This window comes from Pseudogymnoascus verrucosus (genome assembly GCF_001662655.1).
Source record: "Pseudogymnoascus verrucosus strain UAMH 10579 unplaced genomic scaffold scaffold_3, whole genome shotgun sequence".
NCBI classification, from domain to species: domain Eukaryota; kingdom Fungi; phylum Ascomycota; class Leotiomycetes; order Thelebolales; family Thelebolaceae; genus Pseudogymnoascus; species Pseudogymnoascus verrucosus.
This window is the reverse complement of record NW_017263654.1, coordinates 260,697-288,604: the sequence shown is the minus strand read 5'-3', so window position 1 is coordinate 288,604 and position 27,908 is coordinate 260,697. Positions and strand designations below refer to the sequence as shown.

The 27,908-nt window shown below is 49.9% G+C and overlaps 9 protein-coding genes across 9 annotated transcripts; 4 read left to right on the top strand and 5 right to left on the bottom strand.

Moving 5' to 3' along the window:
- Positions 1-431: 431 nt before the first annotated feature.
- VE01_01107 (uncharacterized protein) lies at positions 432-4,192 on the bottom strand. The gene is made up of 7 exons (XM_018270634.2): positions 3,788-4,192; positions 2,963-3,737; positions 2,705-2,905; positions 2,560-2,649; positions 2,455-2,505; positions 2,283-2,401; positions 432-2,227 (listed from the first exon to the last, which is right to left on the bottom strand). The coding sequence occupies exons 1-7, from the start codon at positions 4,018-4,020 to the stop codon at positions 1,105-1,107; spliced, it is 2,592 nt and encodes an 863-aa protein (XP_018134377.2). The 5' UTR covers positions 4,021-4,192; the 3' UTR covers positions 432-1,104.
- Positions 4,193-5,086: 894 nt separating this feature from the next.
- Positions 5,087-6,775, top strand: VE01_01106 (uncharacterized protein; the record flags this gene model as incomplete). The annotated part of the gene is made up of 3 exons (XM_018270633.1): positions 5,087-5,458; positions 5,509-5,824; positions 5,850-6,775. 3 exons carry the CDS (start codon positions 5,087-5,089, stop codon positions 6,773-6,775), a joined length of 1,614 nt encoding a protein of 537 aa, XP_018134378.1.
- A 171-nt stretch (positions 6,776-6,946) lies between these two features.
- On the bottom strand, positions 6,947-10,483 carry VE01_01105 (uncharacterized protein). Its single transcript, XM_018270632.2, has 4 exons — positions 9,833-10,483; positions 9,468-9,762; positions 7,497-9,407; positions 6,947-7,445 (listed from the first exon to the last, which is right to left on the bottom strand). Exons 2-4 carry the CDS (start codon positions 9,491-9,493, stop codon positions 7,253-7,255), a joined length of 2,130 nt encoding a protein of 709 aa, XP_018134379.1. The 5' UTR covers positions 9,494-9,762; positions 9,833-10,483; the 3' UTR covers positions 6,947-7,252.
- Positions 10,484-12,018: 1,535 nt separating this feature from the next.
- On the top strand, positions 12,019-13,725 carry LEU2 (3-isopropylmalate dehydrogenase). Its single transcript, XM_018270631.2, has 5 exons — positions 12,019-12,147; positions 12,212-12,232; positions 12,289-12,360; positions 12,425-13,145; positions 13,216-13,725. Exons 1-5 carry the CDS (start codon positions 12,097-12,099, stop codon positions 13,455-13,457), a joined length of 1,107 nt encoding a protein of 368 aa, XP_018134380.1. The 5' UTR covers positions 12,019-12,096; the 3' UTR covers positions 13,458-13,725.
- Positions 13,726-13,920: 195 nt separating this feature from the next.
- VE01_01103 (uncharacterized protein) lies at positions 13,921-14,910 on the bottom strand (the record flags this gene model as incomplete). Its single annotated transcript, XM_018270630.1, has 1 exon — positions 13,921-14,910. One exon carries the CDS (start codon positions 14,908-14,910, stop codon positions 13,921-13,923), a length of 990 nt encoding a protein of 329 aa, XP_018134381.1.
- Positions 14,911-15,634: 724 nt separating this feature from the next.
- Positions 15,635-17,689, bottom strand: VE01_01102 (uncharacterized protein). The gene is made up of 2 exons (XM_018270629.2): positions 16,533-17,689; positions 15,635-16,470 (listed from the first exon to the last, which is right to left on the bottom strand). Exons 1-2 carry the CDS (start codon positions 17,353-17,355, stop codon positions 15,875-15,877), a joined length of 1,419 nt encoding a protein of 472 aa, XP_018134382.2. The 5' UTR covers positions 17,356-17,689; the 3' UTR covers positions 15,635-15,874.
- A 140-nt stretch (positions 17,690-17,829) lies between these two features.
- VE01_01101 (uncharacterized protein) lies at positions 17,830-19,542 on the top strand. The gene has a single exon (XM_018270628.2). It carries the CDS (start codon positions 17,950-17,952, stop codon positions 19,171-19,173), a length of 1,224 nt encoding a protein of 407 aa, XP_018134383.1. The 5' UTR covers positions 17,830-17,949; the 3' UTR covers positions 19,174-19,542.
- Positions 19,543-19,753: 211 nt separating this feature from the next.
- Positions 19,754-20,368, bottom strand: VE01_01100 (uncharacterized protein; the record flags this gene model as incomplete). Its single annotated transcript, XM_018270627.1, has 1 exon — positions 19,754-20,368. One exon carries the CDS (start codon positions 20,366-20,368, stop codon positions 19,754-19,756), a length of 615 nt encoding a protein of 204 aa, XP_018134384.1.
- A 181-nt stretch (positions 20,369-20,549) lies between these two features.
- VE01_01099 (uncharacterized protein) lies at positions 20,550-27,070 on the top strand. The gene has a single exon (XM_059463329.1). It carries the CDS (start codon positions 20,726-20,728, stop codon positions 25,466-25,468), a length of 4,743 nt encoding a protein of 1,580 aa, XP_059320061.1. The 5' UTR covers positions 20,550-20,725; the 3' UTR covers positions 25,469-27,070.
- Positions 27,071-27,908: the final 838 nt, after the last annotated feature.

Below are 27,908 nucleotides of genomic sequence, written 5' to 3'. Positions count from 1 at the left end.
ACCTCAGAACTCTCTGCGTAGATAAGCTACTCATGGATGGAACACAATGGCTAAAATTTGTTCCCAGGAAGTATCTCGTGAGGGGTAAACCCATATCTAGACTAGCCTTCGTCATTAAACAATTGTCCCTCGTTTTCCCACTTCCCCGCAGTCCCACGGTCTAGTCCCATGGTCCCCCGTTGTCCACCATATTCTGCTGAGCTCTAGACTAATTCCATATGTCACCCAACCCTGTAGATGAGCTGAGCTCTTCCTGGTCTGCGAACTCCTGGTCCTATCTATCTAGATGCACCCCGAGTGTTTTAGATACTGATTCAATCTACTTTACTCGTTCTTGAATAATAATAATTGCTAAATACGCTCTACTATATCATATTGCCACAGCCACAGAAAGTCTTCAAGAAGCAGCCAGCTTCTACGCTCTTTTATCCCCCCAACTCACTTTCTCACTGCCGTCACTTAAGCAAAGATGACTTGCCGGCAGGAGACGCTCATCCGTCTCTCAAAGGCTTTCCCACTAATAAAGGTGAGAAAGATATTCGCTTCCGGCGAGTGAAGCCGTGGCCAAGAGCGACTAGAAATCACAGGACAGTATCAGCGAGAGCAAACTGATCGAGCTAACCCGGCTTTCGCATATGCCATATTAACTGACAGACTCCACCGAGATACAGAAGTTCTTGGGGGACGGTCTGAGAGGGACCGAGCATGCAACGTGGTTCAGACAATATGGTGCGAAATCATACTTGTACATGGCGGAGGGAGCTCGAGATAAGTTACTCAGCAGTTCGTATGTGGTATAGAGTTAAGCAGATTTAAAAGGGTAAGTCCCCCATAATCAACTACATGGCTGTCTACTGAAACCGACTCAAAGCTAGAACAGAGCAACACAAATATCTAGCACAACCAAATGAGGCGCTACAGATGCCTAAGTTTAGAATATGGGAGACATTCTAGAGCCACGGATCTTCGACTACCCCTTAGATACCACAGGTTTCATGGTTGAGGTATATTGTTCTCTTTCTGTGGACACTTTTCCCTCTTAAGCTCAGTTACCGGCCTACTTCTATACATTATATATGGTGTTTGCTAGTGGAAACCTCCTTGTTAGTAACCACTCAAGATAAACTTCCAGTCCTCATCGCTGTCTACACACACGAGTGTCGATAACGTCGCAGCGTATGTTCGTGCAATACCCCAATGGCCGACTCTTTGGAGCATGTCAATTAAGGTACACATCATAGCTGCACCTGCACCTGATGTGGCCCTGAATCGCGTTGTCTGATCTCCTTGAATGTTGAAAGAATTGCTCGTACCATCAGGTGTCAAGGGCGAGGCATGATCGTTCGAGTTGACAGAAGGAGGGCCGAAGATATGCTGCGGTATTGGCACTCCTCGTACTTCGAACTCAGGAAACTCAACAACTGGCTGTAACGCAGGGCTACGAGTTTCAGGACGAGACAAACGTGTGTGAGCTGGGGATTGCAGCGCAGGATTGGGCCGACGGAAGCGCGTGAAGCAATAACTGACTATTCCTGCTAGAAACAGGCAGTGCGGGACGTGGATTGCAGCCTCTGCGTCAAGCCGCATGGCACCAAGAGAGTTCAGCAGCGCGTGTACGTGGAGCATGCAACGTTGAGCCTCCCTAGATGTTGCCCACTTGGTAGCATATGCCATGTCTGTATCCAAAGTAGCGCTATCAGCGCCGTTGCGGCCAATGGCCCGTTCGAGAAGGTCAAAGTTAGTTAGTAGACACATAAATACACTGTGCCAAAGTATCATAAGGCAGAGTGTGTCTGGACGTGAGACTTCTTTGGATTCGGAAAGGTGGGCATCTTGTGCAAAAGTTTGATACCAGCATATGAGGGCATCAAAGCATTTGGTAAAATTGGCAGAATCAGGATGTAGTTGATTCATCTGTTGCTGCTCGTTGATTGTTGCAGAGATGCCATAAAGTATTACATATGCTGTAAAGTGGCTGTTTTTCCAGCTCAGCTCTTGTGGCACTGGTTGAGTCCCATGGTGGTCGAGATTCATATGTAGGCAATCGCGTACTGCTAACCGGGATGCGGACTGAAGCATCTTTCGCTTCCAAATGGTTGCGCTTGGCGCATTAAAGAGGTCGTCGTCAGCAGCCACTGACATCATGATTGAGTTGTGACGAAGAAGTGGTTCATGATGAAACATGCAAGCTAGCTTAGCATCATGTATATATAACCCTAGGACTGCTCTGAGAGTCGTTAGAATATGAAGGGAGTCATAACGGGTTCGTGGCCCCTACATACCTTACAATCTCCTCCGATCTAGCCCAAGCTTTCCATGCTTCATCTAAAGATGCGCCACTAAGATTTTCGACCTGGGGTTGGTTTATTCTATAGTTGAACATGTGGCATCTTCGCGCCCACTAATAATAGCATAGTTAGCGTTCAAATCTATGAAAGTGAATAATAGACGTACAGTAATAACTGAGCCGTGAAGGGCCTCAACAATAGCAAGATGCTGTGGAATCTGTAGGAGAATCTGTTGTCAGAAACGGCTCAGGGTCAAAGAGGTCAAGCATACCCCAGATAATAGTGCGAATGTCTGCCCAACTATGGCTGCTTGTACCATGCATACGGCTTCAGTTGAGTCGGAAGATATTATTTTTTCCCACTGCAAGGTACGATTAGCATCACGCTTGTTATTCTGTAAGCTCGCATATACGCACGGATCCCAAAATAGCCTTGTTGAGTCTTTCAAATATTCTAATTCCTTGAGCCGCTGCTGCTTTTGATCCGAGAATCAGGCTACCTATGGATGTGATTGACAGCACAAGTAGAGAATTCTTTGGCGTCGGGCGGAATGTCTGACCGTGAATAAGAGGGAAAATGGTATTAAATTTAGTAAAGTAAATCTGAACGGATAGGTTCTGTATTTAGTGTCAATTTCCTCCCTCTAATTCGTTAGCATAGCAAGTAGAGCTTACTAGAAACTGGGTGGATGGCAGAGGCTCCTCAATGGACCGTGCCTTAAGACGTTGGTAGACCCTGTGATGAAAGCTATCACCTATATCATATTGATCCCCAGTAATAGCAGGTGTCAGTTGTCCTGTGGTTAACCCGCTATTATCGTCCTCGTCGTTGAGCCGATCAATATGAGAGAACCATCCCCGATGAATGTTGTCGTTAGCTAACCTCATGCTCCTACGGACTTCACTATCATGAGTGATTTCAGAAGGTGGCATTTGTTGCGCCAAATTTCGGTTCATGTGAGACTGAAACAATGGCTCAGCAGTTTCCACAGCAGCCGAGACAGACGTGTTTAATGCTTCGAGATCGAAGTCATAGTCTGTGAGCCAAGCTGGGCCTATAGACATAAGTGATGAACCCCAGAGGTTATTTGCAGCTAATGGCGAAACTTCGTCTAGGCCTCCTGCCAGTGTAGAGAATGGCTCTCCTGTAAACTGTGCTTGGCCGTCTACCCCTATTGGGGTTTCTGTGCTCAAGGTATGTATGGTGTTGCCTGAAATAGCAGATGGGTATACTGCATCTGGCATTTCAAACTGGCTACCATGAATACTATCAAGCTGTGGGTCAAGGTTAGACTGCAGCCGTTCGGTCGCGTAGTGTGCTGCGCCCTGGCCGCTGTCTGGGTCCTTAGAAGATACTCGGTTACTGTGATTCATCTGCGATAGAGTAATGCCTGCTTGGGGATGTGAAATCTCAAGGCCGTGGGTTTTGGAATGTCGAAGTAAGGTGTCACTACGATAATTAGCCAGGTGCCACCGTACAGATCTTGGTGGAGGGAGTACTGTCTGCTGTAGCCCTTACTGCACAATTCGCAACGAAATGGCTTCTCCTTCGTATGGCTTCGCTCATGTCGTAAAAGATGCTCTGTCTTCTTGAAGGATCTTCTGCAGTATTGGCACCTCTTTTCTTTAGTTCGATTCCCGCCGGCACGCCCCCGTCCATCTCCGTTGGTTTGGCTGTCAAGTGAGGAACCAGCAGTACTTCTCAACACCGTTGTCCTCAGCGATACTGGCATTATTGGTTTTATTAAACGCTGTCCTTGGGAATAATCTGTAAAGGCTAATAGCCGAGTTCATCCTGTATCGTCTATGGTACTATTGGCAAATACTCAAAACAGATCAAACGGTCAGAAGGCGAAAGCTTCCCCACAATATTTGAAGTCGGGGACCGTACTCCCTGTTGTTACAGTTTGTGCAACAACAGGGAGTACGGTTGCGGGGAATGGGGAAGAATGTGGGACCGTCTTGCAGTACTGGCCTCCAATCGGATCGCTGCCGCCACGTGACCAAAACCATCTCGCAAGAGGCTGGAATTTTACCCTCGAGGCACCAAGGGATTTAGATTCTAAGCTGTGCCTACTGGCATGGTTGAGAGTATTAAGCCATGAATTACAAGCTTGTGTATGGCATAGCGGACGGGATGCCCAATTCTCGTGAGTCTATGGTCGTATGTGACAAGTAACCCCTTAGTTGACTAGAAGTAAACTCCTTGGAGTGAGCTCTCCTCGACACAATCGCAAGTCCATCCATTCCCTCTCTCCATATCTTTTCCCACTGATCCAGTCATATGATACAAACCCTCGACTTTCAACTAACCATATCTCGCCCTAGCTTGTGAACACTCGAGAATACCAGGGTTGCCTATTTCCCGACGGTTAATTGAATCTATTTCTCCATATAGGCCCATTAAGAGCACGTGCCTCCTTCTGGTCAACAATGCAGTCGGTATATCTTCGGCCGTCTCTACAAATTCTCCGATTTCCAGAGCGGCAGTCATATGGCATTGCAAACATGCCGGTCTAAGGGACCATTTTGCGGGGAATAGCACGCGGTCCCCAGGGGTAATTTTGCGGGGAAGATGGTCGCGCCGTTGATTCCATGTAAAGTATGTCGCAGGTCGAAGAATATGGGGGAACAGCATCGGCAAAGGCGCTTTTTTGCAAAACGATGATCGTAAGACATGAAAAGTGAGAACTGGCGTGGGTGACAAAGATGGAGTATAAGAACGGGTATCAAGGGCTGCTATTAAGTCCCTCAGCAGCACAACTCCTGCTCTCAACAGACTGAGGAAATCCAACAACCATGAGAGCTTCTTCCATGCTGATTGCCCTCTTGGGTGCCGTGCCGGTTTTTTCAATCGATCTCCCAACTGGCTCGGATGCTCCATTCCACAAAATCGTCAACGACAAAACCTGTATCATCGGCAACTCAGTCTGGGACGCCACATTGTCAGGAAGTTATGCCCGCCCAATTTATTATAACGGCAAAGACATAGTCGACGATGCCACCGGCTTCTATCTCTCCTACGTAAACAACAACGGATTCCCTTGGCTCGCCCCAGAGATTGTAGACGCTGGAAACGACTGGATAGATGTCCAGTTTACCAACGACATTGCCCGCTTCCATTGGGTCATTCACCGTGGCTTCGCCGGCGCATACCAGTACTGGAGCAACGTGGGCCTCCCTTGAGGCATGAACGATTTGCGCGTCATCCACCGGCTCAGCAACGAGACTTTCACAGTGGGCATACCTACCGTAAGGACGGCAAACTTCCCACCTGGGACCTCTATTACTCCGGCACCGAAGTCCAGGACTCAACCGTTCAGTTCTCGGACGGGACATACGTAAGCAAGTATGACTGGGCAACCCATATAAACATCCCCGAAGCAAAGCTCTGGGGCGTCTACGGCGACGACGTCGGGTGCTGGTTCATCCAACCTTCCCAGGAATACCTCAATGGCGACCAACTAAAGCAGGAACTAACTGTCCACATGGAAGCCCAGACTGGCGATACTGCGCTGCTGAACATGATCGGCGGTGGTCATTACCAGTTAGGTGTTGACAGAACCATGGCTCTGGTATCTCAACGACGGAAGCCTGTCCGATGCGGAGTCCAGAACTGAGAAGGAGATTTCCGCGTGGCCGTACGCGTTTCCCAATGCTGATATCTCTGCGGAGTATCAGAGCCGTGCTGGGTCTGTCACCGGTCGAATTATCACCTCTGATAGTCGCGCTGGTGACACACTCAGTGTGTTTCTAGGGGATAACAATGATGATGAATTCACTCTCAACCAGTACGCAGGGTACCACTACCGCACCACCACCGACTCGAAGGGGTATTTCACTTTCGACAACGTACGAACAGGTGAATACGGGCTATTCGCCTGGCCAGGCGAGGGATCGTCTCTGGGTGATATCACTACCAACTTCACCCATTTCGATATTGCGATTACCAAGAAAGACAAAATAGACCTTGGAACTTACACGTGGGAGGTCCAGAATCGTACAAAGATATGGCAGATTGGAACCCTCGATCGTCTGCCCTGCGAGTTCGCTGGTGGTTGTGGTCCGTACGGCCATGCCCTCACCGATGATGCACCTGCGGATTTAACGTACACCATCGGCAGCTCTAAGGCAGAATACTGGCACTATGTCCTTAGCAACAACGGGGCGTGGGCTATCAACTTTAAACTGAATAACGAACCGGTGGTGGGTGCCAGTGCTCGCCTCACTGTATCCCTTGCGGCCTATGCTGCTAGATGCTATATGGATATCATGGCTAATGGTGTTGTGATTGGGCATATCCGGAGCATGGCATCCGATAGTGCCCTATATCGCTCTTCTACTGTGGCAGGGGTTTGGCGTTTTCTGGAGTATACTATTAAGCCGGGCACGCCCAAGAAATGTTCCAACTCGATCAAGTTTACCACTACGACTACTGAGAAGTGGAAGGGTGCTATGTGGGATACTATTCTTCTTGAATGGGAGTAGACTAAATTGAGAGGGGCATATACCACCGGCAAGTTCAGGATTAAATATTATTTTCCGTCAGATTCAGATTATCTTCGTCCGCAAAATGATGTGTATTTTGCTTTCTTTATGACGTTGGAAGGCCGTCCTATTGAAACACTCAAAGCAATAGCGTAATAACTCGAACCCTGGTATAAATCTAGTCTTATTTATATATTTCATATGTCTATCCTATTCCTAGATGTAGATGACATTGTCCTTCCTCATGATATCTCGCTATATTCATTCTCTCCTCCAAAAAGTCCAAAAAGCCGCCTAAATACTCGTATAAATTCTTCGTTCCAGCCATGATGCTAAAATAAACAATGCTTTGCTATGCTTTCTACAAGAATAATAAATAAAGTCGTGGGAAGGGTATCGTACGCTGACAAAAGAAATACATCTTAGCACACACATATGCTTTGCATGCTACTTCGCTCGCAATAGAGAAGATCGAAATCACCGCCAAGATTCAAACGATTTATGCGCAAGCGGCGAGGCAGCCGACTTAGTACTAGCCCTAACGGCGCCTTGAACACGGGGACCACGCATGTTGGGAGTCTGCACACAGAAAGCACAAATATAGACCTTGGGGAGGCGCTGTGGGTGAACATTGACACAGTTGCAGTGGAGCCATTTCTCGCAAGACTCGCTGCGGAGGAGTTAGTTACGCAGTTTGGGTTATGTCAGATTAGCACCTTACCATTGGATCATATATTCATCGCCATCGCGACTGCTGCACACACATCTAGTGGTATCGCTCCCGGTACTTCCGAGGTCTGTGGAAGGGGTCTCTCCATCTGGATCACTGATGGTTGTTGGTGAAGCATTCGATGACGATGGCTGGTAAGCATATGATTGGCGCTGATACTGGCCTTGTGAACCCAAAACCTGACGTGTCGAGGCGCGGGATGCTGCATGTAGTTGTGTGCCTGCCATGTTGCTAACGCTTCTCCGGCGGCTTCCCATGGCTTTTCGGAGAGCACTGGCGGCATCTCCAGATTTCCCGCCGTCTATTACCGTCTCGGAGTCACTATCCGGGTCTCCATGCGAGGACGAATTGGCAGATCCTGACTTTCGCGACCGACTCTGTCTCGATGTGTCGAAGTGGGCCATCTTGGGCATACTCCGCTTGTTAGGAATGCTGAAAGAGGCGTTCCTGCTCGGTATCATGATGGGATCTTCATCTGTTGATGAGCCGGATTGAGGGGACTCCCAGCCATCACTCGAGGCCCGTGAATTTATTCTTCGAGAAGACCTGCTATCATCTACCACTATAGTTGTTTCGGTCCGTGCTCGGCCATTTGCGTCAATACTGAAAGTCACAGCAGTCCGCGGGTTGAGCCCAGCTGCTTCCGGTATAGATGCAAGGTTCATTCGGCTGGCTTGTTTTGTGGGTGACTGTCTGCCAGAACTATACACACCCTTTCCTGCAAAATTCGGTGGTGGCTGGTTCTCGTGAGAAGTCACACGCTTCTTCGGACGACTATCACTAGAAGAGCGACGAGGACCGGGGCGGTTTCCTTCTACAGGAGAGCCAAAGCGAGCCACGCCATGTGACAGATCTGGTATGTTTTCCTTCAAAGATCGCGATCTCCGTGGTTCTGGTTTTTCTCGTAGAGACGCTCGGTACTGGTGTTCATATGGTTCTTGCATAGTCAGTCCGGCAGCCGACCGTGACCGTTGAGGGACAGGTCTGCTATTGCTCTGGTCGATGTGAAGTGGTGATGTTACTTCTGGATAGCTGAAAATAAGACCTGGATTAACACCACTGGAAGCATCGCCCCCAAAGGGGTCTTGTGGCATGGACGATATGCTGAAATCGAAGGCAGTATTAGACAAGCTCTGGGCTGCGCTGCTTGGGGCGGGGGGTTTGGCCATTAATGGCCGGTGCCGCCTAAGTGGTTGTGATCCGTGTTGTTGAAGAGGAGCAGTGCCCAGGGAGTCTTGGGACGCTTGATGACTTTGAGACCAGTCTTCTGTAGAGCCTACTCGTTGCGATGTTCCATAGAATGAAGACTCTTCGGCCATAAAGTCCATAGAGACATCTGCCATGCTACTATCAGGGTCCCAGAACGACTTGTCGTCGTTCAGGTACGCAGGAACTGGTACAGGGGCAGTCATGGGATAAGAAAACATATCCCCTGAGGATTGAGTAAAGTCGAGAAAGTCATCCTGGCCCATAATCCCCGATTGAAGAAAGGACCCTTCATCATGTTGCATATTTAACTCCTCTATCCTACGTCTCTCCTTCTTCAAGTCTTTGACAGTAGACCGCGGTGGCGTTGCCGTCTGACCACTAAGTGGTTCGCGGAGACGCTGGTTTGGTCTGTTTGGCGTCTTCGTGTCTGAATTCTCAAACCCTCCCTCGTGAGCTGAGGACCCCAGTCTGAGGTTACCAGGTGAAAAAGGCTCAAATGTGCTTTGTGTATTTGTGAGGCGGCCAGGAGTTGCATTGAAGACAGTATAGTCTTCGGCAAATGTTGGTGTCCAACCAGACTGGGTGTCGAATGCGTTTATATTTCCCTGCGGTGTTCCCAAAGCACTCTCTCGAAAGGCAGCTGAAGTCGGGGTCTGTTGAGGGGTCGGGGTCTGGGCATTCGGGTCGCCAAAGCTATTCTTGGTTAGCAATCAAGTACTCTCTCGGGGTCCCATGAGCGTCAGAGCCACCAACCTCTGTGTTTGTGGTTCCCAATTCATAGCAGTGGTCTACTGCTGACCATATAGAGCGGTACAGGCTAAACCTCTTCTTGTCTCCACATACACAGTGCACCCCGCCCTGACAACGCTTCACACTGCCCAGAATTATGCCTCGAGGACCAAGTATATAAAGAGGTCGAGCAGTGTGAGCTGTGGCAGCAACTTGACTGTTGATACAGCAAGAGAGGTTCGGTTTTATATGGCAACTCGGTTCGTAGGCAGCATCGCCGGCTGGGAGTGGGACGGAGAGAATTGGAGAAAGTGCCGTGCTGTGGATAGTCTCATGGTTAGCCTAGGCACGAGTAGGGACAGAGGTGGGATTGGAACTATAAGCCATACAAATTATGCACCCAGATACTCAGCAGCAACAGAGTCTCCTCGATGACCAAAGCTCGTTCAATTGCGGTGATACTCCTCGACACAAATGAACAATTCAAGGCAGGCACAGGAAGAGGACGTCCGGGCTGAAGATATCCAACAAATGGCGTCGAGGTGCTCAGCAGCTGCAAGTAAGCTCATGTGTACAATAAGTCCGTAATCCTTGGCCGATGGAGAAAGTGGAGCGGATGCCTGCTGGGGTGCACGGAGTTGTGGAAGCAAGTGGGCACGCTACTCCGTAAGTTCCTAGATTATTATCGGTTTGCCGTGCGGTTAGAGACATGCGTCACTTGGGAGATTAGAAAGGTCAGGAAGGTCAGGAAGTTCAGGAAGCCGGCGATAAAACTAGCAAGCCTCGATGCCAGGAGAACATCTGGGGAGTTGTGGTCGGGCCCGAGGGTTAGCAGGTTGAATATAGGGTATAGGGTGTATAACGGACAGGTCCTATAGATAAGACAGGACAAGCCAGGACAGGCCAGGCCAAAGTGTGGTTGTGTGCCTGAAATGATGATTATCTTGGGATTGGCGAGCGATGACAGACTGGGTTGATAGGACCAAGTCATCGCTCTAGCCAAGCCACCAGCCTAGCCGGAGCGACTAACTGGGCAAAAGTGGTACGGTCTGGTTGAGCTGCATAGCATGGGCTAGACGGTAGCTTCCCACTTTTATGCCCATCCGTATTTTTATCTTCCATTTAACTCCGAAACTACGACGCTGTTGCTCTAACCAGAAAACCAGTTCGAGAACGAGTCGTATGAGGGCGTGGAGCATCGAAATAGAAAAGGTTGATCGTCGCCGTTCGCTGTTGATCCTGCGCCTCATCTACCTCGTTGGTTAGTGATGATGCAACAGCCCTACACGATCACTCTTGACATGCATAAGATGGGGTGGGGACGGCTTCCCCGACTAATTGCCTCCAGTGACTAGGACTGGGATTGGGACTGGAGTCCAGTCTGACGACGCATAACAGAGCGCTGATCTGCTGTGCCGAAATGTCGTACCGCTGCATTGTCAACTCTCTTGTCACCTGCGATGCTGTGGTCGCTTTTTGCTAGTTAAACAATCGACAAATACTATATAATCTGTAAGACAGCCGTCAGTTTAAATGTCTTGCCCTGCTCTTGTCGCAATAATACAATTATGTACCATACGCAGTGCCAGTATTAGACCGAACACCGAACTGTTTCTTATTCAGAGCCGCCGTTGCCGTTGCAAGTCTCAGGCTGCTCGTTGATTTTCTCGTACCTGCGTCGTTAGGCCCACATGGTGTGCTGCACGTCTGGTAAGATGAACTCCACCAAGGATGCAAGATGGAGCTGGATTGGGGTCATGGAACATATGACTTGGGGAAAGTACTGCACAGTATCCTCAAGAGGGAATCGTCTCTTTTCCACAATGAGTTACTACTGTGTAAAACCTCATACCTAAAACCTCCTACTGGGACTGTAACCCCTCTCCGAGTAAAGATTTTGCGTTGCGGGTCACGAACTTTGTGGAGTAAAGTAACCAGTTCCAGTAACTAAGACTCTTAGTTAGACCTCTATGGATCACCGGCGGGATCATCCACGGCACAGAAAAGTCCAGACGACGTTGCAAGTTGCTGTTTCGCCGTTTTGCCTCGATTTCTCCAGAGTCTCAAAGAGGATTCATTGTTCCTCCTTTCGTACTGCACAGACACCTGGGGTGTTTAAACATCAGATGATTGTTGGGACTGCCCAGATGGGCCCAAAACGGTCTATTCGCCGGACAATTCACAAAATTCGGCTTTTTATTACGGCAACGGGCAAAATATTTATGACGGTCACATTTCCAAAATGTCACCTTGCCTCCCGTGCAATAGAACAAAAAAGTAAGGGGGGTTCCAACAGTTCAATATCACAACAGGCCATTATCAATACCATATAACCATATATTGTCTATTTAAAGACCACAACATATCCTCCCTCCCAAATATTCCTTGCACGTGACCCAAATGACCGTTCTTCGGAGCTTATGTACCGAGCCTTCCCGTCCCGAGATGGCACTAAGCCATCTCAGCCACTAGTGCCGAGTCAAGCTTTCCCCGATCCGACACCGGAGCGCGGGGAAGCGAAGCACAGCAGCGAAAGCGCGTGGGATTTCGGATATGTGAATTATGACCCCTCCTTAACAAAACCACGCCCGCATCCCCGTTCAACAGCTCCAGCACTTTCGTTTTTCTCTCCCACAGTCTCCCTATAATCACAATGGCTACGCACAATATCGTCGTTTTCGGAGGTGACCACTGTGGTCCAGATGTGAGTTTTCGGCAGGCCGACAGGGCATGACCCCGCTTGTGAGGTGTAATGCTGATATTTATAGGTTGTCGCCGAAGGAATTAAGGTGAACACCGACGAAGCTCAATCTCACACGAATACATTCTAACTGAATCCCCACAGATCCTCAAGGTAGTTGAGGCAGTTCGCCCAAGCGTCGGCCACTTCAACTTCCAGGAGCACCTCCTCGGCGGCGTAAGAATCCCACCCCCTTCCCCACCACACTCCCTTTCAGACACCCACTAACCCCCTCCCCTAGTGCTCCATCGACGCCCACGGCACCGCCCTCACAGCCGAAGCCCTCTCCGCCGCCAAAGCCGCCGACGCCGTCCTCCTCGGCGCCATCGGCGGTCCCAAATGGGGCACCGGAACCGTCCGCCCCGAGCAAGGTATCCTCCAACTCCGCAAGGAGATGCAAACCTACGGCAACCTTCGCCCCTGCAACTTCGCCTCCGACTCGCTCGTCGAGATCTCCCCTCTCAAGGCTGAGGTCTGCCGTGGCACCGACTTCAACATCATCCGTGAGCTGACGGGTGGTCTCTACTTTGGGGAGAGGAAGGAGGATACTGGTGATGGAGTTGCGTGGGATACTGAACTCTACTCTCGCGCGGAGGTTGAGCGTGTTACCCGCCTCGCGGGACACTTGGCTATGCAGTCCAACCCCCCCTTGCCGGTGTGGTCGCTCGACAAGGCGAATGTTCTCGCCTCGTCGCGGTTGTGGCGTAAGGTTGTGACGGAGGTGATGGAGAAGGAGTTCCCGCAGCTCAAGCTCGGACACCACCTCATCGACTCGGCAGCTATGTTGATGGTTAAGAACCCGCGCGCGCTCAACGGTATCGTCGTCACCAGCAACCTCTTCGGTGACATCATCTCCGACGAGGCGTCCGTTATTCCCGGTTCCATCGGTCTTCTCCCTTCTGCGTCGTTGAGCGGTATCCCAGATGGCTCGCGCTGCAATGGTATCTACGAGCCTATTCACGGTATGCACCCCTGCACCCCATTTTGTTTTATCGTGGACCCCGAGAAGTAGGAACTAACATCCACCCCCAGGGTCCGCACCCGACATCTCTGGAAAGGGCATCGTAAACCCAATCGGCACGATCCTCTCCGTCGCCCTCATGCTCCTCTACTCCCTCAACCTCCCCGCCGAGGCGCGCGCCATCGAGGAGGCCGTCCGCCGCACCATCGACGCCGGCGTCCGCACGAAGGACATTGGTGGCTCGAACAGCACCACCGAGGTCGGAGATGCCGTCGCAAAGGAGCTCGAGAAGGTGTTGAAGGAGTCGGCTTGAAGGGATGAAAAAAGGAGCGTGGCGTGTTGATACGAAAGAGCGGGGTAGAACGGTAGTAGACTAGATCGAAGATTTTAAAAAGCGACGCTGGAATTCGGATGCTTATAGTTTTTGAGATTCTATCTCTCGGCGATTGCTCTAGATGGGGGTGAAAAGGACTTGCTGTTTTTGTTGCTACCAATCGTTTAATTAGTGGGCGCCTGTTATCTCCAATGAATCAATGAATCGATGCTATTGTTCAGTCTAGAAAAGCCTTTGGTCAATCCCCATCGAGCCCGGCTCTATCTTTGTTTAAATAACCCGTTGAGTTCTTTCCTCAGCATCTCCTTCCCCCCCCACCGTTGCTCATCGCCTTCACCCCCCTCTTCGCTCACCACTTCCATCTGGATGCTTTTCACGCGGCTCACAATCTGCTTCACAGACCCAAGTTCTCTGACTCTCTCCAGGGCAATGTTGCCCGTCATCACCCTTTCGCTTTCTCCATGGCTCGCAGGTGACACCTCCTCAAGTACTCCACGCCCATTTCTCCACCAGTGTAGAGCGGCGTGCCGGGTCTTGCGCCATATTCCGGACGCTGGTGATGCATCTTTGGCGGAGTGCTCATTGTCATGCGGCGGTCATTATATGCGAGAATAGCCTCTGGGACAACGGTAGCTGCAGTGAAGGCATGTGTTATTTTTGACGGTAGCCTTTGCTCTTCGGGTGCTGACAGTTGCAGAGATGGAACGAGCAAGTCTCTGGCATTTTCAATGGGTACTATATCAACCTTGGATTCTGCGGCGGCGGATGATGTAGTTGCCGGAAGATGAACTTGCTCGCGCTCCCTTCCATTGGGCAGCTGTTTCATCCATCGTGGGATCGGTTTCGTGGGGCCTGGCTTAAAAGATGGTCCGTTTATGGGATCTGTGATTGTGATATAAACTGGTGGCGGCAAAGCTGGAGATTCATGTTCCCCGTTATAGCTGATTGATTCTGCCGCTGCACCAGTTTTTGCGCGAGACTCTGCCTCAACTTCCACCTGTGTCTGAGCTACTCCAGAGAGCGTCTCGTTTGAAACAGAGCCATGCTTTGGCTCTATGAGACGCTCCCGCCTTGCCTTCCCCAGCCCCCCATCCCTCCTATCAATCTCTCTCCCAACTCCCTCATTCCCCTCCTCGCAATCCCCACAAACCGGCACGACATCCAACTCCAACTTCCCATCCCCAACTGCCAACTTCTCCCCACAAATTAAACGCCCAAAGCAGTGGCGATGCCGAAAGCACCATCCCAGACTAACCGCCTCTTCGGTCCTAACTATCACCTCACCGCAAACCCAGCATATCGCCAGATCCAAGATGTGCTCATAGCAGGGAGGGCAGCAGATGCGAGATTCGGTGCCGAGGGTTTTGGGGTGAATGGGGGGGTATTGGGGAAGCCAGCAGAAGGTGCAGAGGAAGCTTGGGGGAGGGGGCATGGTGGGGGTCTGAGATGCTTGGTTGGCTGCATGGACCGCGAGAGTTCATATGTTAGAGGAGGGAAGCTGAGGTCTGTAGGGTACTTTCAGAAATCAAAAGCCTTTCTCTTAAAATAGTAGTATGCAGCGGCTGAGGACCAGCAAAAAAAGGGGGTTACAGAGATGAATGAACAACGGATTCCGCAACAGGTTCGTATCAGTCTCCCACCCAAATGATTAACAGCTAAAAATATCCAAGAAGTAATGATACTAGTACCCAATAATGACGAGCGTGGTATATCAAATGAGTGAAGTGCCGTCGAGCATCGAACTATTAAAAACACCCAGGTTTGGCGACACATAATCCCCGGTTTCCTAGTCTGTTGGAGAGGCAAGTGCATTGGAGAAATAGAGAAATAAAAATATTGTTAAGATAGGAAGGAGCGAAGTAGTCAACTCTCTCATGAAAGGAAAGGACGAGGGGGAAGCTGACAAACCTGCTCCTTCCTATATTCCTATATTCCAACATAGGAAAGGGCGGATTTGTCAGCCTTCTCCTGGATGGAAGGCACAATGGGTGGATAGCATGGCATGGAGGAAGGCACGAAGGAGGCTCGGGTATGATGGGAAGGAGCGAATTAGTCGGCTTCTCCTTCATGGAAGGCGCGAAGAAGGCACGATGAGAGAGAGGAAATGACGAAGGAGGCTCATGTAACATCTTACAAAGAGAAGACACGAACGAGTCCCACGTGAACCACCACTTGTAGAATCACACAAAACGAGGGAACATTCTTAATCCTTGATAAAATTGGTTATTTATATTTTGTTTATCTGAAAATTGCTGTCTGAGATATACCATGACTTTATCACGAGATAATCTGCTGCAGATTTCATCATCCAACCTCATGCACTACCCTTTGTGTGAAGTGAAAACAGACTTGCACCCGAAACGCCATGCAACTACAGGTACTGGTATTCCCTCGACCTACTGCGACTTCTTGTCGTCATCGTGGTTATGGTTTTCTGGCTCCGGCGACTCTCTTGGGCTGACATCTCCCGGGATGAATTCATCGAACAGGGTTGTCTTATCGGCTTCATTTGAAATGAAGCGCATCTTCAATCTTCGGACGCCACGGACCTTGGAGCCCACCGTCGTGCGGATTGCGTCTTCAATTGTCCTTGTTTGCTGCACTGTCCAGTCGTTTGGCACTGCGAGCTCTAGGTCTACGAGGAAGTTCTGGCCGGACTTGACACCCTGAACATCACGGAGCTCAATCTCGAGTCCGTCTGGAAATGCGGCAATACTCTTGAGTGCAGCTTTCCTTACTGATGCCTGGATTTCCTCATCAATACCCTTATCGGCGAGTTCGTATAGTGCAGAAACAAAGTTCCCAAAGCCGGCATGGATGATGAGGAACGAGATGAGAAGGCCACCGACGGGATCTAACCAGGCCGCGTTGTTGAGGAAGTTGGCGCCGAGGATGGCGAAGAGTGTGACGATACCAGTAAGAGAGTCCACGCGGTGGTGGACAGCATTCGAAGCCAGGACGGAGGATTTGCGTTCGCGTGCTACTTTCATGGCTAGGAGGTGAAGGTTAGCTATGTGTGCTGGAGTAGAAATTGGAAGTTTAATGATAACTCACTAGCTTGATACAACCACTCCTTGATCGCAATGGTTCCAGCAGCCAGCCACGCCGCGTGCAAACTGGGTGTAATAGCATCATGGCCATGGCCATGGCCACCATGGCTATGTCCGTGTGAATGCGCATGGGCGAGTAGCTCCGCTGCCGCATGTGGATCAGACATAAAATGGGCGTACAGGATCAGTGAGCTGCTATAGCACATGAACAAGCCGCCACCGAGTAGCATTCCACTAACACCCAAGCTTCCCAAGCTCTCAACTTTGCCAAATCCAGTTGGGAACAGTGTGGTCGGTGGCTTCAGACTCCATGATACGGTTGCCAAAGTGAGAATATCACTGCCCAGATCTGTCACAGAATGCCATGCATCTGCAACCATTGCTTGCGAATTGAAGAGGTATCCACCGATGCCCTTGCCAATGGCCATGCCCAAGTTCGACCATAATCCAATCCTTGTGATCCGTACTCCAGCATCGTTCTTATTCGACGAGACGAGGTAGGTATTGTCGTGATGATGGTGGTGGTGGCCCACGTGCCCGCGCTTCTGTGTTTGTTCTGTCGCCATTACGGCTTGGTATGTCGGTCTGTTATCAATTATCGAATGAGAGTTTGGTGAGCGAATGTGTGTCGATGATAGTAAAGGATTGTGTTTATGTAGAGGGGTGGCAGTTGCTGTTCTGATCACACGCGACCAACTTTGCCTGTATGAAAGTCGCGGATCTGTCCTCGACTGGAAAGCGCCAGGGGTTGCGTTCAGCCGTGCTAAGGCTGGAGTGCCGAGTGGGCAGTGCAGTACTCGAAACTGGCCACAGCGTAGCAACGACATTCCTCAAGCCTTCAGGCTATCAACGCGGAGGAATATATCTGTAACGGCGCATATGAAAAGACTACGCAACGACATTGCGCGGCCAGTTCGGAGTTGATTATTCTAGGAATACTATTTCAGTATCCCGACTGTCGTAAGGTTTCCTGGTTTTTGGTGCAAAGGCCCCACTAATAATGAGGCTGACTGTTTTGATGCTAATCGGCGCGGCAAAAAGTCTAAAGGGAATTGAAAAAGTGTAATTGAAGATCATGGAGATTTTCCCTTTGGATTAATTTTTAGATAACCGCCTTGCTGCAAAGCTCTAATAGCCTCTGAGTTACTGAGACTATATTTTTTATTAATTGTTCCTATGAACAAGCCCAGGAACAACAGGGCTTGTATACTGTTCTGGCCATCATGCACGGTCCTTCCTCGGCATTTTGGCCGACGCGAGTATTTACTGGGTCATTGGTGGCTCGGAATGACGCGGACCGTAAACTACCAAGCTTCAACATGGATTTGAAGCTTTACGGATCATCCCAACCGCATAACATACCGGCCACGTCTACTGAAACGCTGTGGCTGCCAGTGTAAAGTGGCATTGATGGTCATCAGATGCGCAAGCCACTTATGAGGATACCCTACACGGGACCCCTCCCTCCTCCCAGGATCCTACCCCGCAACGCCAATACCGCAGTTGGAGCTGTTGCAGCACTGTCAAACTTTTTGAATGCGTCCCCAGCACCCACTCTAGACGAAAGATCGACAAGCCCCAATTCGACTGTTATATTGACTGGCGCGGGAATATCTGTTGCGTCAGGTCTGGCGGATTACAGGGGAACCAATGGCACATATAGGGTGAACAAGACGTATAGGCCGATTTACTACCATGAATTTGTGCAAAATCACGAAGCACGGAAGAGATACTGGGCACGTAGCTTTCTAGGTTGGCCAAACTTGGACAGAGCGGAACCAAATGCAACGCATCGCGCAATTAGGGATTTAGGACATATGGGATTTATCAAGAGCGTGGTGACTCAGAACGTTGATTCATTTCATCTACTTGCTCATCCGGAGCTCCCAGCTCTGGAGCTCCATGGCTATCTAAGGTCCCTAAGATGTATATCTTGCCACAACGAGCTACCTCGCGATATATTCCAGAAAGAACTGGCGCGTCTCAATCCAGCATGGGCAGAGCTGCTTGAAGAAGCTCTCGCATCTGGGGCGCTCGATTCCGAAGACCCAGAGAGTCGCCGGGCTAAAGGCATGAAGCTAAACCCGGATGGAGATGTGGATCTCCCAGGGGCACCATATACTACTTTTAGATACCCAGCATGTCCGACATGCCTAGCTACCCCGCCAATTACTCCAGCGGGCACTAAATCCACCGTCAAGGTGGACAAGGATGGCGCCTTCGAGCCTTCTAGTACCGCTGGCATATTAAAGCCAGCTGTTGTAATGTTCGGCGAGAGCATAGCATCCCCTGTGAAAGAGGCTGCAGAGCATGCAATTGACTCTGCGGGACGACTTCTAGTTATTGGGACGTCTCTGGCGACATATTCAGCTTGGCGGTTAGCCAGGCGGGCTAAAGACCAAGGCATGCCCATTGCAATCATCAACCTTGGTGGCGTACGGGGAGAAGAGCTCTTCTTTGAGAATTTAGATGCAGGCCAGAGGGGAGAGTTGGGCGTAAGAGCTGAAATGTCTTCGGACAAGCTACTTCCGAGCCTTGTTGATCACCTCCATGTACTTGGAGCGGGCACATCGGATAGGCCATCCCAGGCTGCGGCGAAAGTTTTGACAAGAAATAACAGTCCCTTCAAGGACATGCTTTCATAGTAATATCAACATGTAGCATATATTTACACATGCTACCGTCGGTAGAGACAATGTTCCCTGTTATGTCTTGTCAGTAACAAATCTTTCACAATAAAAGGCTTATAACACATAAGACATAGGTAGGTTTGATCAGAAGGAAGGCAACGGAAATCTCCACATGGGTTTTGCGCTCTCGGAGATAGTAATGGTTTACATCCGGAATTTTTCGTCATCTCAAGTAATAGGGGATAATATGAAAATTCTTACCATAGATATTTGCTTTCAATTGGTTTCAATTGGCCGTGTTGAGGTAGTGGAAACGTGGTCTCTGTTATATGTTGTTAGCAATGCATCTTTCCCATCAGAAGTACCGTAACACATAAGACGTTGGTAGGTTTGATCAGAAGGAAGGCAACGGAAATCTCCACATGGGTTTTGCGCTCTCGGAGTATAGTAATGGTTTACATCCGGAATTTTTCGTCATCTCAAGAATTGGGAAATAATATGAAAGTTCTTACCTTGGATATTTGCCTTCAACTTAGTTGTGTTGTGTAGGTCGTAGTAGATTGAACCGGATGATGAGCCCTGGCCTCAAGATTCCTCAGTAGAATCCACGCGGTGCATTGGATGTTTGCTTTGGCCTCGGAGTGTCATCGGAAGCGCCGGCGGTCTCTATTTTGGCACTCTCGACTGCCTGTGGTGAACGTCGTCTTGGCTTCGTTCTGCGTGCTTCCGTCCACTGTTCATCTTCCTTCTCGATCTCTTTCAAGACTTCTTCCCATTCTTGTTCCTTCTCGAGATTTCCAGCGCCAAGAAGCCCTTCCACATCAACCTCTTCGCCGCTTTGAACCTTCTCAATAACTTCCCGAAGTAAGTCGATTTTGGCGTCGGCTCGTCTTATAAACGTTGCGAACTCATTTCGTAGTGCTATCATTTGAATGGACATAGACCCGATGAGCAATAGAATGGCAATGAAGAATGTCGCTGGGTTCCACTCGGCCGACTTCGGCTTCTTGGTTTTGAGCCTGTTGCTTCGGCGCAGAGGCTTTGGGATCATAGACTCCCAGAAAGAGACCTGGGTAACACTTGGCAACGATGAATAATATCGTTGCAATGGTTGCGGTCGGCCATAACGTGCAGCAGTTGCGAAAACAGTGCTTTGAAGAGGAGCTCGACCAGCGAGAAATAGTCTTCGAACCACAGTTTTTTCGATCATAATGATCTAAATATTATCTTATCGTAAATACGAAATAAGTTGGGTGGACATAGGAACGGTAAGCTCGGGTATGGATGCTGTCCCTGTTCAGTTTGGTATTTCCATAAGGGTACGACTCAGATTTTCCTCCGTTCCTTTCAAATACATGATATTCTGCCAACCCCACCGCCAACGTTGCTGTGGTAACGACCCTGCAGCTCGTCAAAGTCACGACTCCATGACCGACTCTCCGATCCACATCGAATTGATCAATATATCATGTTGAATTTTGCGGCTTGCTGTGGTTACATACCCTCATGGAGGTTTTTGTAATGATTAGACTTGGATAATACTAGATGCACCTTTTCAGCTTCCAGAATGACCTCCTTACACGACAAACTCGAATTGGTCAAAAGCGCACTTAGCTCGACATCAACAAGCACCCCGGCGACGGTATCTACCCTCAGCGACCTTTTGGCTCCGAAAACCGCGTCAAATGGCCAAAAAGATGCAATTCCTGCTGCAGGAGTCGGGCGAAAAAGGGCGGCTACCCAGACTGCTCAGGTAAAGCCAGGGAGGACGACAAGACCGGCAACCAAGAAAACATTAGCAGCAACCCAAAAGACCGATAGCCATGAAGCAGACGAATTATCTGCAAAAGAAAAGGCAATCCTAGCCACCGGAGTTATTAATATAACTCTCAAGACACTCAGCGCTGCTGCAACGCCCTCAAACCAAGTACGAAAGCAGCCACAATCGCGTGGAGACCTCGAGACGCCTGTTCGCAAAGCTCTACGAAGGTCCAACTCTCTTCCTCAATCACCGCTCCACCCGCGGTCATTGAATAGAGTTGCCAGTTCTCCGAATGTCGCAAACCGCCTGATGCGCTCTCCATCCTCATCCTCGACATCTACATCATCGAATGGTTCTGGTCCGAGAGCCGTCGCCGAATGCTCGCGCATTGCATTCGCATGCCTGCGGATGCTACAATCTTCGAAAACACCAACTATCGACTTGCCTCCTATGCAAATAGAAAATGGGATGTCTGCGTTGGTGGGAAAATTAATATTGCTGGGATTGGACGACCTTGCGTTGAAGGAGCTACGGATCTTGAAAAGGCGGTTGGATACTGCATTCAAGTCATCCGAGAAGCCCCGCGCGAAGAAAGAGACAGCCAAAGATATATCTCCTCCGGTTCCAAGCTTGTCACCGCTTAGATTTGACGAGCTACTCGAATTCGAAATAGTGCCTACCGAAGGACCTTTGTTAAGCATCGCCTTTACAACCCAGCTTCAAGCGCTCAAACTACTTACGACATCAAAGAAACCGTCAGCAATTATAGCTTCCATACCCAAGCTACAACCTGAATATCACTGCTCGCCGACTCAACTTCTGGTTCAAACTTCCAAGATTTCATCTTCTCTTGCGACAAAATCGGCACGGCAGCTGGAGTCATTGGCCCAGATTATACTTTCTCTAAGCCCGTCAATCTCATCCTCTGAAGATACGGCCGCCGTTTCACCAAAATTGCACGTCGGCCCAGATGCAGCACTTCAACTCCAAACAATTGCATTTTCCACCCGATACACATGGTGGGCAATCGCCGGCCATAAGGGTGATATGGACAATGACATTTTCGAGCCATATTCTCGATGCATGGCAGCCTTTACCCGACGAAGCCGAGGCCTAGCAGCGTCTGCATACGAATGTGCCCTGCAATCATACAATGCTCTTGTGGATTTTACGTCTGCCCAAAAGAAAGGCCTGAAGGTTGCAACTGGCTCGTCGCTATATGTGATCCATAAGCTTCTAGCCTCGCTGGCACAAGATTCCGGATGCGACGGTGAAGCCATAGGATGGGTTGAAAAGCTTCAAGGCTGCGAGAATTCATCCGAAGCTCAAAAGTGCGCTATCGCGGCGAAACTGGTAGCTTTGAAGCTACGGACCGATTCGCACGACCCTATCATAGAAGAGCTGCTTATGACAGTAGTTCAGGGCCTAGAGTCGTCTATAAAGGGAGATGGTGCAGAACTCGACGAATTACTGACCGAGGTTTCCAGAGCAAGAAGAGCTGCAATAATGCTGGTGTCAAAAAAACCGGGAGCAAGTGATGATGCGCCTGCACCAATAAATGAAGGTGCACGACAATTATGCGAGTCCCTAGTTCTCCAATGCCCCCGGTTTTCACTCAGATATCTGGGCAAAGCGCCAGGCAATGAAGCATCAACAAAAGTCATAGTACGTTTCGAACAGCGACGCCACCACCTTGCTAGAAGCGTCCCTAGCACTGTGGATTCTGCGCTATATCTGGCCAAAGTTCTTCGAACCCAAGGCCGATTAACTTGGGAGATTATGGACTCTCTTCTTCAGGACTGCATAGCACTACTAGAGGCCGCCGATATCTCCATGCCAGACAACAATAACGATTCGGATTCAGCTCGTACTTCATACTTCGGCCGGATTTCGAATTTATATTATTCGCAGCATCTTGATATGCGCCGAGATGCCTCCAGCCCTAAAGATGTCCAGCATTTGCGGCCCCTACGTCGATCTATTGATTCGATCCGCTCGAGGCCCGTAGCGGAGAGAAAATCAGCCGCATTTACCGCAAAACTTGAACGTATGGGGGACTTACTTCGATTCGCTGGACGTTTAGATGAAGCCAGAGACATTATTCTGCTTCTTCGAGACGAAATCATCGCCGACGGTGCTTTGGCTCTTGTAGCATCCGCTGCCTCAACCGTTCCCATACGGGCTGCATGGGACCAAACTGAAAATACCTTGCTGCTTGCCCGGGCGTTTACCCTTTTACTGAAGCTCAAGAAAAATGCGTCTAGCACGCTTCAAGACCTCTCGCCTAACGACGAGCCTTGGACCTCAGAGGAAAAAGGGGTGGTTTTTGAACACATCCAAGATATTCTGTCTCGACAACCCGAAGCCTCACCCGAACTCCAGAAAGCCGTGTACAAGGAGCTCACCACCATATATGATGCCAGAACGTTTCCTATCAGACGACTCCGGGTTCTGTGCAATTTTGCGCAAACGAATCCCGACCAGCGCCGTGATATTATCGAGGAAGCGCGCAGTACGACAACTTTGGCAAGCGTTGATTCAGTTGTTGCTAGCAGCAGTGATTCCGGCCTCAACCAATATACGATGCATATTCGGTCTTTATTGACAAGCACGTTGGAGCTCATGGATGATCATCCAAGAATAGACCTCATCGAGCCACATCTGGCAACCTGGTCCAGTATTATCGACAAATGCAAAGACCAAGAAGCATTATCCCAGAACATTGATAATGTGGACATCCTGCAGGGTCATTTACAATCTGTTGCCGATTTCTTAGATATGAAGGGATACGGGAAAACGAGGGTGGCTGTTCTTCGAATGATTACCAACATCGACGAAATACCGCGCGGATCAAACCCGGATGATGTCGTTCTTGATTACTGTTTTTTGGCTAGCCAATATTTGGAACTTGGATACTCTGGGAAGGCCGGACTTGCGTTAGACAAGGCTCAGTGCTTTGCCTCTTCTCATGGAGTAACCCCGAGTGCATCGATACGGCGCCTGGTTGGTTACGCCGATTACTTGCTCAGGGTGGGAAACCTCGAAAAATGTGACGAAACACTATCTCGCGCCCATCAAGCTGCGGAGCACGAAAACGAGACTACGAATGGTAGCAATGCAATAAGTTATTCGGACAGGGATGGGAATGACCGCATTATAGCGGATGCTTCCATCGTTTATTCAGATCTTGCTCTCCAGCAAGGCAAACCACAAGAGGCTTTAATCCATGCGAAGCGAAGGTTAAGAATAATAGCCAGGGCGTGGAAGAGAGCAGAGAGGAACCAGCTGTCGCGAGTCAAGAAGAACCAATCGTCTGATGATGCTGCGATGGAAAAGCTGGTGGAAGAAAGCTCCAATCTGAACTTATCGACAACCTCTCCTGGATCACCTCAAGTACAAAACACTGATATTGGGCCTTCGGCATGGATGCTGGCGCGACCAATGTTTCGATGCTTCGTACATTTATCACAGGTGTATACCCACCACGGCATGTTTCAGGACACCATTTATTACGCCGAGCAAGCCCACAAAATTGCAGTAAGCATTGATTCGACGAACTACATAGTGGAGGCTCTGGCATTGATAGGCGGCGCTTGGTTGAAAGCAGGGAATACTGAAAAGGCGACTGAGTTTCTTACGAAAGCTAAGGACCTGGCTTCGGTACAAAAGGAGGCACAGACTTTGGTGGTTCTAAGTGGCAACCTCGGAAGCCTCCACAGCGCACATGGCGACAAGACTGCTGAACTGGCTGCCTATGGTGAGGCGGAACGTACACTCAATTCGCTGACCAATTCAACCTACATCAGCGACCTGGACCGAGTCTTTGATGTTACAGTTATATTACAGGCTGAGATATCGAGATTGGCAATTGATGATACCAAGAAAAGGGGGAGACCACAACGCAAAACTGTTGCAAAGGCGCCAGCGAGGAAAAGGGAAGCCGTCTCAAAACAACCAGCAACTTCGCCAATCTCTATTGCAGAGCAGTGTGTCGGCTTGGTGTCTCTCAAGGGAGCTATTTTGCGTCAAAAGGCCAGGTCATTTGCCCGGTGGAACCGTTTCGAGGACTCGTCAATGGTTTTGGAGGAAGCTGCGGAATACAGCCTCAGCTCTCTCGATGCTATTGAGACACATGTTGCCCAAGCTGAGTGTTTGTTCCGGCAGAGCTCGGCATTGCTGCCAGCCGACTCCGTTTATTCCGTGCTTCAGGACTCAACAATCTCCTTTCCGGCCGTTGTGGGCGCAAAGACGGCGTCTTTGGAGAGGGTATCCGCAGTCCGCACCACGCCTCCAAAGAAAACTCACAACTCACCTCGCAATGCTTCGCTGCCCCGCGGGTCGGCTATGTCTTGGGTGGATCCTCTAAAACAAGCCCATGATCATCTGGTAGAAGCTTATTCTACCGCGTCGCAAATTTCGTCGACCCGGGTACTAACTCAAATCGCATCTTTCCTGAATACAACGAGTCTGCTTCTCTCAACTTACCACGGGCTCAAACTCAAGGCTTTCCAGCCGGGCGCTGTCGCATCGGCATTAGGTAAGTCGTAATTATTACAGTACTAAAGATTGAGGGATGGAGCTGACAATACACAGAGTTAGCAAAGGCAATTGCGGTTCAACGGGAGCGAGATGCCGTTATGTCGGACGTGGACGCGGAAACAACCAAAGAGGGCGATCTCCGATGGCCAGTTATCAAAAACCACGCCCACCAGAATGACAGTAGCGGCCGGCTAGCAATGCAGCAAGCTCGATTTCAAAAAGAATATATCGACATCATCCCAGCCGCCTGGAAAGTGGTATCAGTCATGCTTAGTGAAAGTCGGGATGAGCTTGTGTTAGCTAAGTTCGAGGCCGGGCACTCTCCTTTCATCCTGCGAGTACCTCTGGAGCGTAATAGTTCACGGGACGCGGATGAGGAAGTTTTCGGTTTTGACCAAGGCAAGGCAGAACTCCATGAAATCATCGACCTCGCTAATGCCAGTGCTCACGGAGGTCGTGATGTCTCGAGTCGGGAAGGAAAGATTGCGTGGTGGGCGGAGCGCGATGAGCTAAACGTGAGGCTCAAGGAACTCCTTGATAACGTTGAGAAGGTTTGGCTGGGTGGATTTAAGGGGATTTTCTCTCAGCATACAAGACAACCCGACTTGCTGGCACGATTCCAGAAATCCTTCCAAAATACCCTGGACAAGTACCTTCCATCACGACAGCGAACGAATAAGAGAAAGAAGGCGACAAGCCCTGGTGTCACTTTGGACCCACGGATTCTTGAGCTCTTCATCGGCCTCGGGGATCCATTCTCGGAGGACAGTGATCTAGACGAGCCATTGACCGACCTCCTTTACTTCGTCGTGGACATTCTGCAATTTCACGGCGAGCGCAATGCATACGACGAAATAGACTTCGACTCCATGGTTCTCGATACGCTCGATGCGCTCCGCTGCTACCATCAAGCCGTAGCTAGCGCTGGCGTCTCAACCGAACAAAACCACACGGTACTGATCCTCGACAAGTCTCTGCATTCTCTCCCCTGGGAGTCTCTTCCATGCATGGAAGGCCAGGCCGTATCAAGACTCCCATCCATGGGCTGCCTTCGCGACCGAATCCTAAGCCAGCAAAAGAAAGTCGCTGCGGAGGGTCAGCCAGAAGGCACATACATCAACAGGAGCAAAGGCAGCTACGTGCTCAACCCCGGCCAAGATCTCAAAACCACGCAAGCAACCTTCGAAAAGGGTCTTCAAAAACTCGACGACTGGAGCAGCGTCGTCGAGCGCGAGCCCACGGAGACGGAACTCAAAAACATGCTCGCCAACGACGACCTGTACCTATACTTTGGCCACGGCAGCGGCGCGCAGTACATCCGCTCCAAGACGATCAAGAAGCTCGAGACGTGCGCGACGACGTTCTTGATGGGCTGTAGCAGCGCTACCCTCGTCGATGTGGGTGAGTTCATGCCCTACGGTCCGCCGATGAGCTATATGATTGCTGGTGCGCCGGCGGTGGTGGGCACGCTGTGGGATGTGACGGATAAGGATATTGATCGGTTTGCAAAGAGCACGTTTGAGTCCTGGGGATTGCATGAGGGGAGTGCGCCGGCGGCGGTGGTGGAGAAGGTGCCGAAGACGCCGGGGAGGGGGAGGAAGAAGGCGGAGCCTGTGGTGGTGGAGAGGGAGAGGGTGAGCTTGGTGAAGGCGGTGGCGGAGGGGAAGAAGGCGTGTCATTTTAAATACCTTACTGCTGCGGCGGTGGTGGTGTATGGTGTTCCTGTTTATTTCGAGTAGAAGGGGGGGTGCATTTGGGGTGGTTTTGGTGTTTGAAAGGGGCGTTCAACATTGCTGGAGTTGCATTTTGGGGGCGTTTGAAACGTCGTAGAGGGGTTACGACTGTTATGACTTGGATAATCTATAAATGCTAATTAGATTCATACTGATTCTGGAGTTTGCGATTTGGCTGTGAAAATGATGGGACAGGCTATTATAGTAACTTGGCCTGCTCAGCCAAGGTAGTCTCTCTTTAGAGTGTCGGGCGGCATAGGTAGGCACAAGGGGGAGCAAGGCTGAAGATTGGGATGCATAGGGGCGTAAGGCTGTGGAGTGGCTGTAATAAATATGCCATGCAGTGAAGCATTGCACAATAATGTCAGTAAGCCACACACGTTGCATTTGAAATTTAAGGATTAATAATAAGCAAATCCCATCATCCTGTCCGAGTCCGGTTATCCAAGCTGGAATATCAATCAATACGAGTCCTCCAATCCCCAAGGAAGGAAGCGGGGAAAAGGGCAGCTTATGCACGGGATAGTGCTACCATAGGATCACAGGATAATTATCTGGCAACTGGTGATGAGGGGATCTGCACGAATGAATGGCTGTGATAGATAGCGTTGTCGCGGGCGTATTTTGAGAAAATTGGGGGTGCAGAACTACGAGGGCATCTCTGTGGTGGTGGCGTGGGAGCGAGTGGATGGATGGTGGGCTGTGGTTGCGTGTAT

Coding starts and splice junctions, on each gene's coding strand:
- VE01_01101 (XM_018270628.2), top strand. CDS start 17,950: ATGCGCAAGCCACTTATGAGGATACCCTACACGGGACCCCTCCCTCCT.
- LEU2 (XM_018270631.2), top strand. CDS start 12,097: ATGGCTACGCACAATATCGTCGTTTTCGGAGGTGACCACTGTGGTCCA. Junction 12,148..12,211: donor GTGACCACTGTGGTCCAGAT/GTGAGTTTTCGG, acceptor TGATATTTATAG/GTTGTCGCCGAAGGAATTAA. Junction 12,361..12,424: donor AGGAGCACCTCCTCGGCGGC/GTAAGAATCCCA, acceptor CCCCTCCCCTAG/TGCTCCATCGACGCCCACGG.
- VE01_01099 (XM_059463329.1), top strand. CDS start 20,726: ATGACCTCCTTACACGACAAACTCGAATTGGTCAAAAGCGCACTTAGC.
- VE01_01105 (XM_018270632.2), bottom strand. CDS start 9,493: ATGAATTGGGAACCACAAACACAGAG. Junction 9,408..9,467: donor TGGGAACCACAAACACAGAG/GTTGGTGGCTCT, acceptor AACCAAGAATAG/CTTTGGCGACCCGAATGCCC. Junction 7,446..7,496: donor GATGAATATATGATCCAATG/GTAAGGTGCTAA, acceptor ACTCCTCCGCAG/CGAGTCTTGCGAGAAATGGC.
- VE01_01107 (XM_018270634.2), bottom strand. CDS start 4,020: ATGCCAGTATCGCTGAGGACAACGGTGTTGAGAAGTACTGCTGGTTCC. Junction 2,402..2,454: donor TTCACGGCTCAGTTATTACT/GTACGTCTATTA, acceptor TGCTATTATTAG/TGGGCGCGAAGATGCCACAT. Junction 2,228..2,282: donor AGATCGGAGGAGATTGTAAG/GTATGTAGGGGC, acceptor AACGACTCTCAG/AGCAGTCCTAGGGTTATATA.
- VE01_01102 (XM_018270629.2), bottom strand. CDS start 17,355: ATGTCGTTGCTACGCTGTGGCCAGTTTCGAGTACTGCACTGCCCACTC. Junction 16,471..16,532: donor GGAGTGGTTGTATCAAGCTA/GTGAGTTATCAT, acceptor TTCACCTCCTAG/CCATGAAAGTAGCACGCGAA.